This window comes from Salvia hispanica, chromosome 3, assembly GCF_029641045.1.
Source record: "Salvia hispanica isolate PSC_SH4W2 chromosome 3, Shi_PSC_v1, whole genome shotgun sequence".
In the NCBI taxonomy this organism is placed as follows: Eukaryota; Viridiplantae; Streptophyta; class Magnoliopsida; order Lamiales; family Lamiaceae; genus Salvia; species Salvia hispanica.
In genome coordinates, this window is record NC_142694.1 from 9,466,301 (window position 1) to 9,479,750 (window position 13,450).

The following is a 13,450-nucleotide window of genomic DNA, read 5'->3' on the forward strand; positions in this document are numbered from 1 at the left end:
TCGGTGAAAGATTGCAATATTCATGTTGATGAGATGCGGATGTTAAGACTTGGAGATGAAGATGATAATGCCATTCAACATATGTTTAAGAGGCTGCAACAAATGATAAAGACTTTTTTATTTGTTCGATATTGTTGATGACTCTAAACTCCACCATGTCATGCGGATTCGTCCGTGAGTCGAGCTGCATTCCAAGATTTTCACGACGTCGTGAGCTTTGACACAAATTATCTCGTGAATTATTACAATATGCCTTTTGTATCTGTGGTCGAGGTTAATTTTCACCACCACTCCATTATATTAGGATGTTGTATATTGAGCTATGAGCGTGCAAAATCATTTAAATGATTTTTTTTAAGAATTGGTTGGATGTAATAGAAGGTGTCCAACCGATGACAATTTTGGATAGTTAAGATGAAAGAATTACGATTGTATTGAGTGACGTATTGCCTGTCAGTATACATTGCTTTTGTTTGTGGCATATTATTTCGAATAACTCAAAGAATTTCAAAGGTGTAGTTGATTTTGAAATGACTTGTTTGGATTTCATTAGTGTGATACATGGTAGACGGTAGTTTTAGTATTACAGAATTTGAAAAGAGTTGGGCTTCATTTCCAAGTTAAGTACTCCCTCCGTTCCATAGTAATAGAGTCATTTTGTCATTTTGGTACGTTCCATAGTAATAGAGTCATTTCACTTTTTAGTAAAAGTCAACACATTTTCCCACGCCTACTTTACTCTCTCTTACTTTATTCTCTCTTCATCTCTCTACCTTTTTCATTTTCCATTTTACTCTCTCTTTACTTTAACTCACCTAACACAATTTTTCTTAATCTCCGTGCCGAAAAGAAACGTCTCCGTTACTATGGAACGGAAGGAGTATAAACTTACAGGAAAACCACTGGATCAAAAACTTATACATGATTGACTGGTTTTCTGCACGTGTTTTGGAAAAATGATACTCCATTCGTCCAAAAAAATAGACTAGTTTTACCATCTTGTGGCGTCCATAAAAATTAGATAATTCTAAATATGGAAACTTTTAAACAAATATTAATCTTACACATCATTATGAATGTGGACCTCATAATCCAATAACACTATTTCCACCATCTTTCCCCCCCCCCCCTCTATTTCTCTACCAATTACGCATTAATGCCATTTACAATTTTGTATGTTTTTTATGGATAGAGAGAGTAAATAATAGTTAGAGTGAATAGAGAATAATATAGAGGAAGACCTCTTCAACATCATTCTCTCTCTTAGTTTTACTTTTTCTCCACTTTAACTACATATTATCATTTTCCCAAGATAACGGTAAAAAAGAAATCAATCACATGAGCTGGCCTATCACTTGTGCGCTGGAGTTTGTAATCACAATTTGCTAAAGTGTACACTCATAATATTATAGAGCTACTTCAAAAATAAATGAAGAAGATTTAGAATTGCAATCTCATTTTGTTGGAGTCTGATGATAGTAGTGTAATGGACAAATATAATATTACTGAGACACGTACATTGAGCAAGTATTTCTCTCCCAACAAGCTACATTTCATTGTTGAACATTGGCTTACTGGAGGCTATTTTTAGTGCAATTGCAAAAACTTAGAGAGCAAAGGTATTTTATGTTGTCATATATTTTAAAAAAAAATAATCATGCCAACGAAGATAAATTTTGTGGCGATGGCGAAAGGATGTATATATGTCATATTTTTGCATTTCTTTTTTACATGTGCATATCCACACATGTCCAAGGAGTACAAAATATTTCAAGAGTTGCAATGAGAATTCATAAACTACAACAATTTAACAATTGATTTAAGGAGAAAAATCTATTTTGTCAAAGATAAATTCAAAAAAAATTCAAAGAGATCTTAATAGATGAAATCCCGCCAGCACAACTACTCTTCGAAGTCAAAATACATTTGGAGCAATTGATGTACTTTTTTTTTTATCACTAAAAATAATTGCAAGTATGGCATATAATTTAGTACTCCCTCAATTCCATGCTACTTGCACATTTCATTTTTGGACTCTTCCAAACTATTTGCACTATTTTTATTTTAGATAAAAAATTATGGTATTTAATTATGATATTAGAGTTAGTTCGTGTTTCCTTTATCAAGTACCTTATTGCACTTAAAATTTTAATTTAATTACATTAATTACTTATTTTCAAATTTACGCTTCAAAGTGAAAATTGCGAATAACATGAGACGGAGGGAATACTATAATTAAAGGTCAATACCAGATATCACATTCAAATAGTTTCACAAACTAGCTACCAAGTTCAGTTTCATGTACTTTTTGGACAAACGTGGTTTTTGGGATGAAAACACTATTAAACAGGGGTGATCCAACCCATTGGCAGAAGGGGCAAATGCACCCTCTCATCCCCTATTCACAATGTATATTTACGTATAAATTTCAATAGTTATACAAATATTTCAAAATTTTCTATATATATATTTTTCCCCTCCTAACGGGGATTCATGGCTACGCCCCTGCTATTGAACTAAATATTTATATTTATCATATTATGATGTTTATTATTAAATTATTTATTACATTTTATAAGTTTAATAAATAAAACTATGTACTAGTATTTACTTATTTTATAAAAAAATATATAAAAATAAGATCTTTATTTATTTATTACTTAATTAATTAATTTATTTTTATTTCTTATAATTCATATCGAAGTGGGATATTTAATCAGAACGAAATACTAACAAACATAAAAGTATACTCGGTCCTCATTAATTGACACCAGTTGACTTCGTGGATTTAAAGAAATTTAGTGTAAAGTGGATGGAAAAACTAAGTGAATTGTGGGTCCCACTTTTATATATCAATTTTATATTAAAATGTTAGTGGAATGAGTTAGTGAAATGTGAGTTTATTACCAAAAGTGGTAGAGTAAAGAGTAAGGGTGCCAATTGTAATATCCCAAAAATGACCCTAGACTGGATTTTCCATTCCGGCTTAGAAATAGTAGAATCAACCTTACGACAAATAATTCTATATAAAAAAATAGTGAATTTACCTCGTCAATAAAAAGTCAGTACATGAAGTGGTTAGATTAAAAGTTAAAGGAACAATAACAACTATAAAAATGGAATTATGTTGGTACTATTAACTTACATAATATATATTGTATGAGGTGATCACACTCATGCAGTTGGCGAAAAGTGAAGGCGTGAGACTAAGATAACTGTTATATGAAGACGCTTTGGGCTTTCGAGGTAGGATGTCCTATGTTAGAACTCAATTTCGTTAATTACGTGCATATTTTGTTAAATAAGATTTTTATTAATACTAGTAAATGTATGTTGATGTGACCATGTGTATTAAGTTTGAATGATGTGGATTATACATTCATGTTGTGATATAATTAGTAGATATATATGTGAATCTGTTAATTTTGTTACATGTTTACGTGAGATTTGATTTTGTTACATGTTTACGTGAGATTTGATGTATTGAGTGTGGTCCTATAGAATTTTGATGGGTAATAGTATGACATACAAAAATGTGTTTATGGATTGTGCTTGAATATATTCATTGAGTATACTTGCTATGTCATGTGACAACAATTATTGCATTATACGTAATCACTTATCTTCTGGATAACTGAAGTGGGGATAGTTTGTTATCTGATAGGCTCTTATCTATCTGTCTGATATACATTGCTCTTGGGAGCATCTGACATAATTTGTTATGAGAGTTTCTGATATGATTGGCTCTTTTGGAGTGTCTGATACGATTTGTCGTCTACACCCTAAATGGGTGGTCCGTGGGGCGTCCTTTCAAGGGCAATAGCTGCGTCTGTATTTGCATCGGATTTGACCCGTGTACCGATGTCTGTTACTAAGCCAAATAAAGGAGTTGTATGTGTTGTACTATGCTATTGTGTGAAATCTCTATTATAATTAGGATATGTCTTGATATTTAGGGCATGACATAGAGTTATGTTATGTGTGTTTCTGTGGAGCTATGATATAAGTGTTGGAAATTTGATATTTTGCTAATATGATTTGACAATGTATATGAACTTATAAGTTTCAGAAGTCTAAATATGGGATGAGGATTCTGTAGCTGTAACGGGAATATAGATAAGTTTATTTACTAAGAATATTAATTTCTAATGAGGTAAAGATCATTAGATATCTACTTACGTAAATATGTTGGTTTATTATTTCTCAGTTCTGAATAATTTTGTTTTAGTATATGAATACTCTACTGGGCTTTCTAAGCACTTTTCCCTCCCTACAGGTTAAGCATAGATTTTGACATCAGAGTAGCGCAGTGGCTGCATCTTCAGCGAGTCTTTAGTCGTTTGAGAAAGTTTATAAAGTGTATCATGTTTGGTATGAAGCTTTGATAGTCCATTTTTGCTGTAATGTCCTAATATGAAAAATTTTCCGTAATGAATTTTTGTTTGAGTTTCCACAAATTCCAATTGATGACGTCATTATGCGGTGGATTTTTACCTATCGAGTAAGAGATGTTACACCAATTAATCGGGAACGGATAAAAAAAGGAAATTGGTGCCAATTAACGGGGGGACGGATGTAGAATTTTAATTCTTATGATCCTAACTACTCCTCTCGTCCTTGAAAAGTGTGAACTATTTTTTTATTGATCCGTCTCTAAAAAGTATGAACTTTTTTATTTTATAATAGTTAAACAATACATTACTACTACACGTCATATTATTTTCAACTTATACAATCACAACAGAGGCGGACCTACATAAAGCCTTGGGGTCCTATGGAACCCCCAACTTTTTTATCTTTGCCTATATATATACTCCCTCCGTCTTCGATTAAGAGTCACACTTTGATCGGACACGAGTTTTAAGAAATGTAAAGAAAAGTTGGTTGAAAAAGTACGTGAGAACCATATTTTTATATTGGTTTTATAATAAAATGTGAGTGAATTGAGTTAGTGGAATGAGAGACCTACTTACTATTTATGGTAAAAATGAAGTATGACTCTTAATCGGGGAAGGGGGGAGTATATATTAGATTCACAAAGGGTAAGTGTACACCTGCTCGTGCAAGTGGCTGAAATATAGGCCTTTCACTTGAGAGATTTGAGTTTGATGCGAGGGCCATAATTCATCCTCAATTTGTTATAACTTTTTTTTTTCATTTAGTTAACACTTCTCATTTTTTTCAAATAGTCAAGTTATTAATTTTAAAATATACTACTCGATTTGCAATAATTTTTTAATTTTTTTTATTTTGTTAACCCTTTCCATTTTTTCAACTACTTTTAATAATCATATGTGTATCTAGTTATTGTCACACTTTTATTATTTGTCATTCACTATAATCTATATATGTCACAACTTCCTTATCACTTATGCAACAACTACTTGCGGTGATATCAAAAAATACTCTGCAACTATTAAAGTAATTTGGACCCCCCAGTTGCAAAATCCTGTGTCAGCCACTGAATCACAATACACTAATCCACTCTCAACTAAAATTACTTAAATCATTCTTTATCTATCGTTTACATTATTAATGGAGTACTATAATTAAAATTTGTGCCTCATACTTTTGTTGGACACAGATTGGGAAGGAGATCCTTTGTTGTGTTAAAAAACACAGTAGGCCTTGCAGTGCTCAGAACGCAACAAAACCCAAATAAGATGCAACTTCAAATCCTTCCGTTTCTTTTCATTTGATATGTTATATATTATTATTAAAAAACTAATTTAATAATAAAATATATTCACATCAATTGAAAAGGAACAAAAAAGGAACAAAAGGATTTTTACTACGTTTCATTTGATTTTTGCTGCATTTTGAGCATTGCAGGGTCTGCTGTATTTTTTTAACATAGCGGAGGATCCCTTCCCCAAAGAGTGTATATCTAAGGTTTTTTTTTTTTTGAGTAAAAGTCAATTTTGATGCTTAACATATGACTAAAATATGAATTTAGTCTAAAATATTCACTTTTGAAAAATAGGTCCATAACAAATAAAATTATTATTGGAGTGGTCCTTTTTGGACGATTCCGTCAAAAACTAGTCCCTTCGGGGACAACCGATAAAATTGGAACGATACACAGAAAATTAGCATGGCCCCTGCGCAAGGATGACACGCATAAATCGAGAAATGGTTCGTTAAAAAACTAACGGTCATGCCATTGTGCAATTAGCGTTGACTGTTAGTTTTTTTACGGAACCATAAAAAAATAGGTTTACTTCGCCGATATTTTCATTTGTTATAAACCTATTTTTCAAAATGTGTATATTTTAGAATAAATTCATATTTTGATGGTATATTTTAGGACTAAAATTGATAATTTTACTCTTTATGGTGGTTAGTTTTTTTTTCACAGGTGATGTTACCGTACTTCACTTCAAGAATTCCCAGTCTCATAGTATCAGATTATGGGAAAAAAGGGGCAGAAGCGAAGGAAAAGTTTCCAAGCAACAGCGAATTGCGGCGGGCCGGCAAACGTCGTCGTCTGCTCCTGGTATGCCTCGAGAATTGGAATTTTCCCCAATTCAATTCAGTCAACTCGTGTGATATGCGTGCATGCGAACTACCGATTCACTCAATCTAAACTACCGATTGATTGTTTTTCTAAAATCACTTAAATCCCTAGATAAGAAGGCGGCGCGGTGGTCTTATGCAACTTCACGGATAGACCCTTGGTTCTGAGCTTGTCGGCATGGGTCTCCCTGAAGTTGCTGAATTTGCTCGCAACTTCGCTGTGATGGTCAGAGTTCAAGGCCCCGTGAGTTTCTCAATCCATTCTTCACACACATATCTCTGTGTATTATATCCATTTTTCATTCAATCTTTCATTGAAGTCAACGCTTTTGATATTGAGATTCGGCCTTTTGTTGTTTCCAAGTTTTGTTAATTTCTTATTTTTTGCTCAAAACTGATTGATTTTTGTTATCATAATATTTTTTTGTTCCTTGGTTCTTCTCAGGACCCGAAGGGTCTGAAGATGCGAAATCATGCTTTCCACCAGTATAAGTAAGTTCCAAGTCTCATCATATTAATGCCACATAACTTGTTATTGTGTGGAATTGTTTGATTGACTTGTATCATAAATGCTTGATGTAGAGTTAGATATATATAAATTAATTCAAGTAATATCTGTTGTGTTTCTGTGGACTTGTAAATTGAAATTTGAAGCAAAATTTTCTGTTTCCGTAGTTCTGGCAAAACTATGCTATCAGCTTCAGGAATGGTTTTTCCAGCATCCAGTAACTTGGAATTGTCAGAGAGCGTCTTGGTCGTGACAGCTGCATCTGTGGTGGAACCATTTGTATCTCAGTCATACCAGGAAAGCAGTTCAGAGGTTTGATATTTTCACATATATATGTGCAGAAATTATGGTATATCAAAATTTTCAACTAGTGTCTTGGTCATTCAGTTATCTGACAGTTATTTTTCAATTTTGTAGAAGAAGCCTCGTTTGATACCAGGTGTTCAGATTGATATACTAATGGAGGTGCACAACTTTGTACTAGAGATATAATTTTCGAGCCAATCATTGGATGATAGTGTAATTTTGGCTGACATAGTTGTATGGGTTTTTTGATGATCAGGCAAAGTCTATGGTAGATGGAAATGTCGAGTCTTTACCTTGGCGTCCAGCTCAACTACTAAAGATGGTACACAATTATCTAGGACACTTGTTGTTAAATATTCTGAAGGCCTTAGGAACAATAAGTTACTAAGGTGTTCAATATATAAGCTTTTAGTAGTACAACAAGTTGTGTGCACAAGTCATTCTTCAAGGATGCTACTTTTTTTCAGACTTTTCATGCTCAATAACTAGTGCTTAATTTTATCTAAATATTCGTCAACAAGAATTCCTGACAATAGTGGTACATATTCCTCTGAAGCTTGACATTCCACATACATCTGCTGCTGTCCAATCTCTAATTGAAGCTTCTTGCGGTTCACTGGAACATAGTTGGGAAGTTGGTTGGTCTCTAGCCTCTCATAGCCGTCCTCAACATATTGACAGCTCCCATGAACAGGTAATTTCTTCACCTTTGTGTTAACATATAGTAGTAAGTTTTTGATAAAAGCCAACATGGACAGTGATCTCCTGAAATTGTTTTTGAGACAAGAAATTGATGGATCATAACTTCACTTTCATATTGTTTACAATTCTCATTTCAAGTTGAGCTCTGGCTTTTTGCTGCAAACCATGTAGCTTATGAAATGCATAATAGATTCTATACATTGACTTCTGCTGCAACAATAATGAAGCTCCCATAAACATCCATATCCACTCCATTGTCATGGGCAGGTAGGACTCTAACCTAAGCAAGTATAAAACCTGCAGTTGGAAACCTTTCTGGATGCTAGATTGCTAGTTATTCCAATTATTTGCCATTTTTTCCACTGGTGTAGCCACTGACACTGGCCTAATCAATGCATTTGAGGGTCTAGTTTTATGAAGCTAGTTATAATGCTTGATTAACACTGCAAGCTCCCACAAGATGAGCATCTTGCCTCACGAGACCTTTATGCCTGTGGGCTTCAAGTCCATCCTTTTCTGTCATGCTTAGATTGACTATTCTGAAAGTTTTTGACAATGTCACTGTCTTTGAATTTCTGGACCTTAAAAAATGAAAGATTGGCGTGCTTGTCTGGGAAAACATATTGATATTTGACATTATAGATGGTGTATTATGTAACAGGAACTATCAACTGCTGATTTCAGGTTGAGCAATCACCCTTCCAGAATCATTTGCCCATTGGGAGTATGGGATCAAGCAGTCCTAATCTCTTGGGGCAATCAGCTACAAGAATTGCCCTGCTAGAAGTTCCCTCCAAATTTTCTGCAGCTGTATGATTTTTATTCTAGTACTGTCATATTAATATTGCATGCCCAGTACAAATGCTAAGTGGTCATTTTGCACCATCGTATCATTGAAAACCATTTCCTAGCTCTGATTGTAAAGGTCTTGATATGTTTTTTCCAGAATTCCCTGAAGGTGCTGAGATCTATTCCAAAGAGAGGCGGTCTTCTTCTGGCGATGGGATCTCCTTTTGGCATATTATCCCCTCTACATTTCTTTAACAAGTAATTTATTGCTTCTTCTTTATACTTGCTCCATGATTGTGCTTTGTCTTTCCATGCCATTCTATTAATTCATACCTGCATGGAGTGGCAACTTAAAGAATGATTTTTCCTGCACAATTGTTGCCGTATTATGTCTGTGAAACGGTTCTGTTTGTTGGATGTATGATAGTACAATGTGTAGACAACCTTCAGCTTTAGGGTTAGTAATTGATAGTGTACACTTTGAATCTCAACTCTCAAGTGATTGAGTGCTGGATTGCTATAACTTATAAATATAATCTCTGCGTGCAGTATTTCAGTTGGGTCAATTGGCAACAGCTACCCACCCAGTTCTTCAACAAGTTCTTTATTGATGGCTGATATTAGATGTCTTCCTGGTGTGAGCAAAAAGCTCGTCAAAGTTGTTCTTTGATTCTTGTATTTTTCTGATTCTCATAGCATTAACCTTGAATATCTCAGGAATGGAAGGTAGCCCAGTTTTCAGTGAACAAGCGCAATTGGTTGGTCTTCTGACGAGACCACTGCGGCAAAAGATTAGCGGCACTGAAGTTCAGGTGTGCAGGATGATCTCTCTTCCCTTGTTTATGCAGAACTTGTATTGGTCAGTCTTAGGGGAAGATTCCATTTTTAGGACGTGCCTTGTACAGGATAAGATTTAGGGGATGTTTGGCAACAACTTATAAGATTTTTCAAGATCTTATAAGTTGTAAGATCTCAAGAGCTTATAAGTTGTCAAAGTGTGTGGATAGTTGAACTCACAAGCTAGAGAGAAAAAGTCCTAATTATAGAGAGAAAATCCTAATTAGAGAGAAAATCAAAGATATATGAAATTGGATAGGTATATGTTTGTAATAACAAAACAACGTAAGCTGGGTCTAAGAACTTATACTTAGGGGGTGTTTTGTAAAGTAAATGTTGCTTATAAGATTCATGCAAAAATAAGTTGGGGTTGAGGAACTATCTTTTGGAGAGATTATAAGCTATTTGAGCTTACTTTTACAGCTTATAAGTGGTTTTGGAGCTTAGTTTGCCAAACACTTTCCAAGAGCTTATAAGCTCCTCAAACAACTTAGTTGTTTGAGGAGCTTATAGGCTCGGCCAAACATCCTCTTAATTAGAATGGACCATGTCTATCGTTTGAATACTGTAACTATTTCTCTATATGTCTGTGGTTGACACTTGACAGATGGTGATTCCATGGGAAGCCATTGCCTCTGCATGCAGTGAGTTGCTGCTACAAAAGCCTCATAGTGCCTCAGACAGAGTCAATGTTGTTGAAACTTTAATACCCAAAGACTATGACCTTCCTAATCATTCTCATGCGCCGAGTCCATTTGGTTCTCGGACTTTGTCTCCAGTTGAAAAGGCTATGTCTTCGATTTGTCTTATCACCACTGATGATGGATCATGGGCATCTGGTGTTTTGCTCAATAAACAAGGTCTCGTACTTACAAACGCTCATCTCCTTGAGCCATGGAGATTTGGAAAAGCAGCTTTGACTAGTGACAGAAAGGAGAGGAGATCGGAAGTTTCTATTATTCCAAATGTTCATACGAGGCTTGAGACAATTAATATTGAAAAATCAAGTCAGAATCTGCTTGCTACAAATCTAAAAGCAGCAGACATTTCTTTGAAAAATGACGATGGACTTTCTCGATTCAGCTTGCCCAAAATAAATCACAGAAATATACGCGTGCGCTTAGACTTTATGGATCCCTGGATTTGGACTGATGCTACGATAGTCTATGTCTCCAAAGGCCCCTTAGATGTTGCACTACTGCAGCTTGAGATAGCTCCTGATCAGCTTTGTCCCATTTCCTTGGATGTTGATTGCCCCTCATCTGGATCGGAGGCATTTGTCATTGGGCATGGATTGTTTGGGCCTCGTTGCGGTGATATTTCTTCCCCACCTGTGCTTTCCTATTAACTATCTGACTGATGGTTATACAAAACTATACCTCATATTTGTTTCGATATCTTTGGCCTTGTTTTTCTAAGTGAATATATTGGATGTTTATGTGGAGAAAGTGAATTTTATGTTGGCACATTAAAGGCTCCTGTGGCTAGTTTTATGTGCTAGATCATTAATCTATTTATTCAAATTTGTTGCTGGCTACGTTAGCTCTGTTAGCCTTCCTCAGTCCTCAATGAGGAGAAAAAGCTCATTGTGCGGGGCACCTGGCACCTGTTAACTTTTTATGCCTTGGTTAAGAAAAGGGCTACCCACTTATTTACAAGGTGAACAGCTTGACTTACAGCACAGCATGTTCATCACCACCAGTATGGCCGGTGCATCGTCAGCTGTGGGCTTGCCTGCTAAAATTTCATAGCCCAACAGGCTATAACGAGAATTTCCTATTCCATTTTCTGGATTAAGACAATTTGTTTTTCCTATTCATTAACTGTACTGCCAATCTTCTGCGTTGAGTTATTAGCCCAGCCCCAGCAGTACATTTAGAAGTACATTATGTAGCAAGTAAATAGTCATTATAGTATTTGGTGCTGTATTTTTTTCTTCTCAGTGTCACTTCTACATCCTGTTACCCTCAGTTAAGGTTTGGTAATTTTGAAAAAATTCAGATTTCCTTCCATCTGCTTGCGTTGGTGTGATAGCTAAAGTAATTGAAGCTGCTAGATCTCCAGAGACCAGATCCGGTAAACTGAACTCATGTGAGCGATTCCCGGCCATGCTTGAAACAACTGCAGCAGTCCATCCTGGCAGTAGTGGTGGTGCTGTTGTCAACTCAAATGGTTGCATGATTGGTCTCGTCACAAGGTATGTGTTCTTCATGGACAACTAACATGTCAATGGGACACTTTTTCTCCAGCTAACAAGCTATGTTTATGACTTGCCAGAAGATCCAGAATATGTCTCTTTCTTCTTTTCGTTTTCTCTTGAGATATGAAGTTTAAATCATTTTACAATTGCTACTGCATGTGACTACTGTCAATATTTGTTGAATAGAAGTTGGTTTTAAGTCTGTATTGTCCTCATAATACTTTTATTCCTCCCCCCTTCTCTGATCTTTTTTTTTATCTTTGCTTACGTAGTTGTTTGTATCTTGGATCGTTGACCCTAAATTTTGTTACTTATTTCTTTGCTAGCAATGCCAAGCATGGTGGAGGAACTGTCATACCACATTTGAACTTCAGCATCCCATGTGCAGCGCTAAAGCCCATCTTGAAGTTCGCTGAAGGTTATTTTTTTTAATTTGCATTTGGTACCAATTTGCATTCTTCATTCTATTTAAAAAACCAGCAATGGTAAAATGTGATGAACAACACAAACCAATCAGTAGATATTGAAGAAAATTTGCTAGGGCGATCCTACTTGCTGTACTCAATCTCTATCAAAGGCTATTCTTTCCTGGATCATCTTTTGTGCTTCTTGTTAACAATGAGGTTAAGAATTAAATTTGATGAGAACCCATACTTCCTCTTTTCCAGATATGCAGAATTTTGCGGTTTTAGAAGAACTTGACAAGCCTAACGAGCACCTTTCGTCTATATGGGCGTTGATGCCACCTGTATATCCCAAGCCAGAGCCCATACCCGATATACTGAAATTCCCTGCTGAAGACAAAGGTAAAGGTATAAAGGGTTCTCGTTTTGCCAAATTTATAGCTGACAGAAACAAGTTGCTGAAGACGACAGCACAGCACAGGGTACCTACTGACCTTATACCAAGTAAGCTGTAATCGTCCAATGACTCTTCTTCAGCGAATGAAAGATGTTATACACTCCCATCGAAACAATAAATATTGCCAAATATTTGGAAACTTTATTTGTTGTAATTGATAAATATATGGTTAAGTTTGTCATCGGTTGTGGTGATCATACTTACTGGGATTAGTACCCGTATGTGGCAATGTTGATCCATTTAGATGATTGATGTAACAGTTATAGTCATATGTTGTACTTCATCCAAAGAAAGATTTTGAGGTCTCTATATATAGCTAAGCATGCTTCACTTGAACCATTTTTGAGGTCTCTGGAGAGAAAAGATTGCCTTCTCCAGTGGTTACTAATCAACGGCTCATCATACTTGAATGAGATCAGCGGGTTGAGATCCCGGGAGATGGTCACGACCTTAATAACATGAGAAGAGACATTGGTCTGAAGTCACTGTACCAAAGAGAAGAACCTCAAACTAACTAGAACCCAAAGAGAAATTGTACTAGACTGATCCCAAATTAACGCCTCCATCGCACCGTACCAGAGAGAAGAGACGACAGCCATGGAGAACTAACACTACCGCAGTACTCATCGTGTTTCTCCAGTCAAAGCGACGAAGAAAGGAAAAGCACATGGGGGAATGAGAATGAATGAGGGTACTACAGTCGACTAGAGTTACACCGGATTCTTAAAACG

At 35.5% G+C, this 13,450-nt stretch overlaps 1 protein-coding gene and 1 non-coding gene across 2 annotated transcripts; both read left to right on the forward strand.

Annotated features, from left to right (window-relative positions):
- Nucleotides 1-6,044: 6,044 nt before the first annotated feature.
- LOC125217309 (U6 spliceosomal RNA) lies at nt 6,045-6,147 on the forward strand. The gene has a single exon (XR_007175721.1). It is a non-coding gene; the product is annotated as a U6 spliceosomal RNA (small nuclear RNA).
- A 197-nt stretch (nt 6,148-6,344) lies between these two features.
- On the forward strand, nt 6,345-13,055 carry DEG15 (protease-like protein). The gene is made up of 15 exons (XM_048111315.2): nt 6,345-6,496; nt 6,629-6,760; nt 6,962-7,008; nt 7,192-7,336; nt 7,442-7,489; nt 7,587-7,652; nt 7,887-8,024; nt 8,717-8,842; nt 8,979-9,079; nt 9,371-9,456; nt 9,539-9,633; nt 10,266-10,971; nt 11,660-11,855; nt 12,185-12,276; nt 12,527-13,055. The coding sequence occupies exons 2-15, from the start codon at nt 6,695-6,697 to the stop codon at nt 12,775-12,777; spliced, it is 2,163 nt and encodes a 720-aa protein (XP_047967272.1). The 5' UTR covers nt 6,345-6,496; nt 6,629-6,694; the 3' UTR covers nt 12,778-13,055.
- The last annotated feature ends 395 nt before the right edge of the window (nt 13,056-13,450 follow it).

Coding starts and splice junctions, on each gene's coding strand:
- DEG15 (XM_048111315.2), top strand. CDS start 6,695: ATGGGTCTCCCTGAAGTTGCTGAATTTGCTCGCAACTTCGCTGTGATG. Junction 7,009..7,191: donor CATGCTTTCCACCAGTATAA/GTAAGTTCCAAG, acceptor CTGTTTCCGTAG/TTCTGGCAAAACTATGCTAT. Junction 7,653..7,886: donor CAGCTCAACTACTAAAGATG/GTACACAATTAT, acceptor ATTCCTCTGAAG/CTTGACATTCCACATACATC.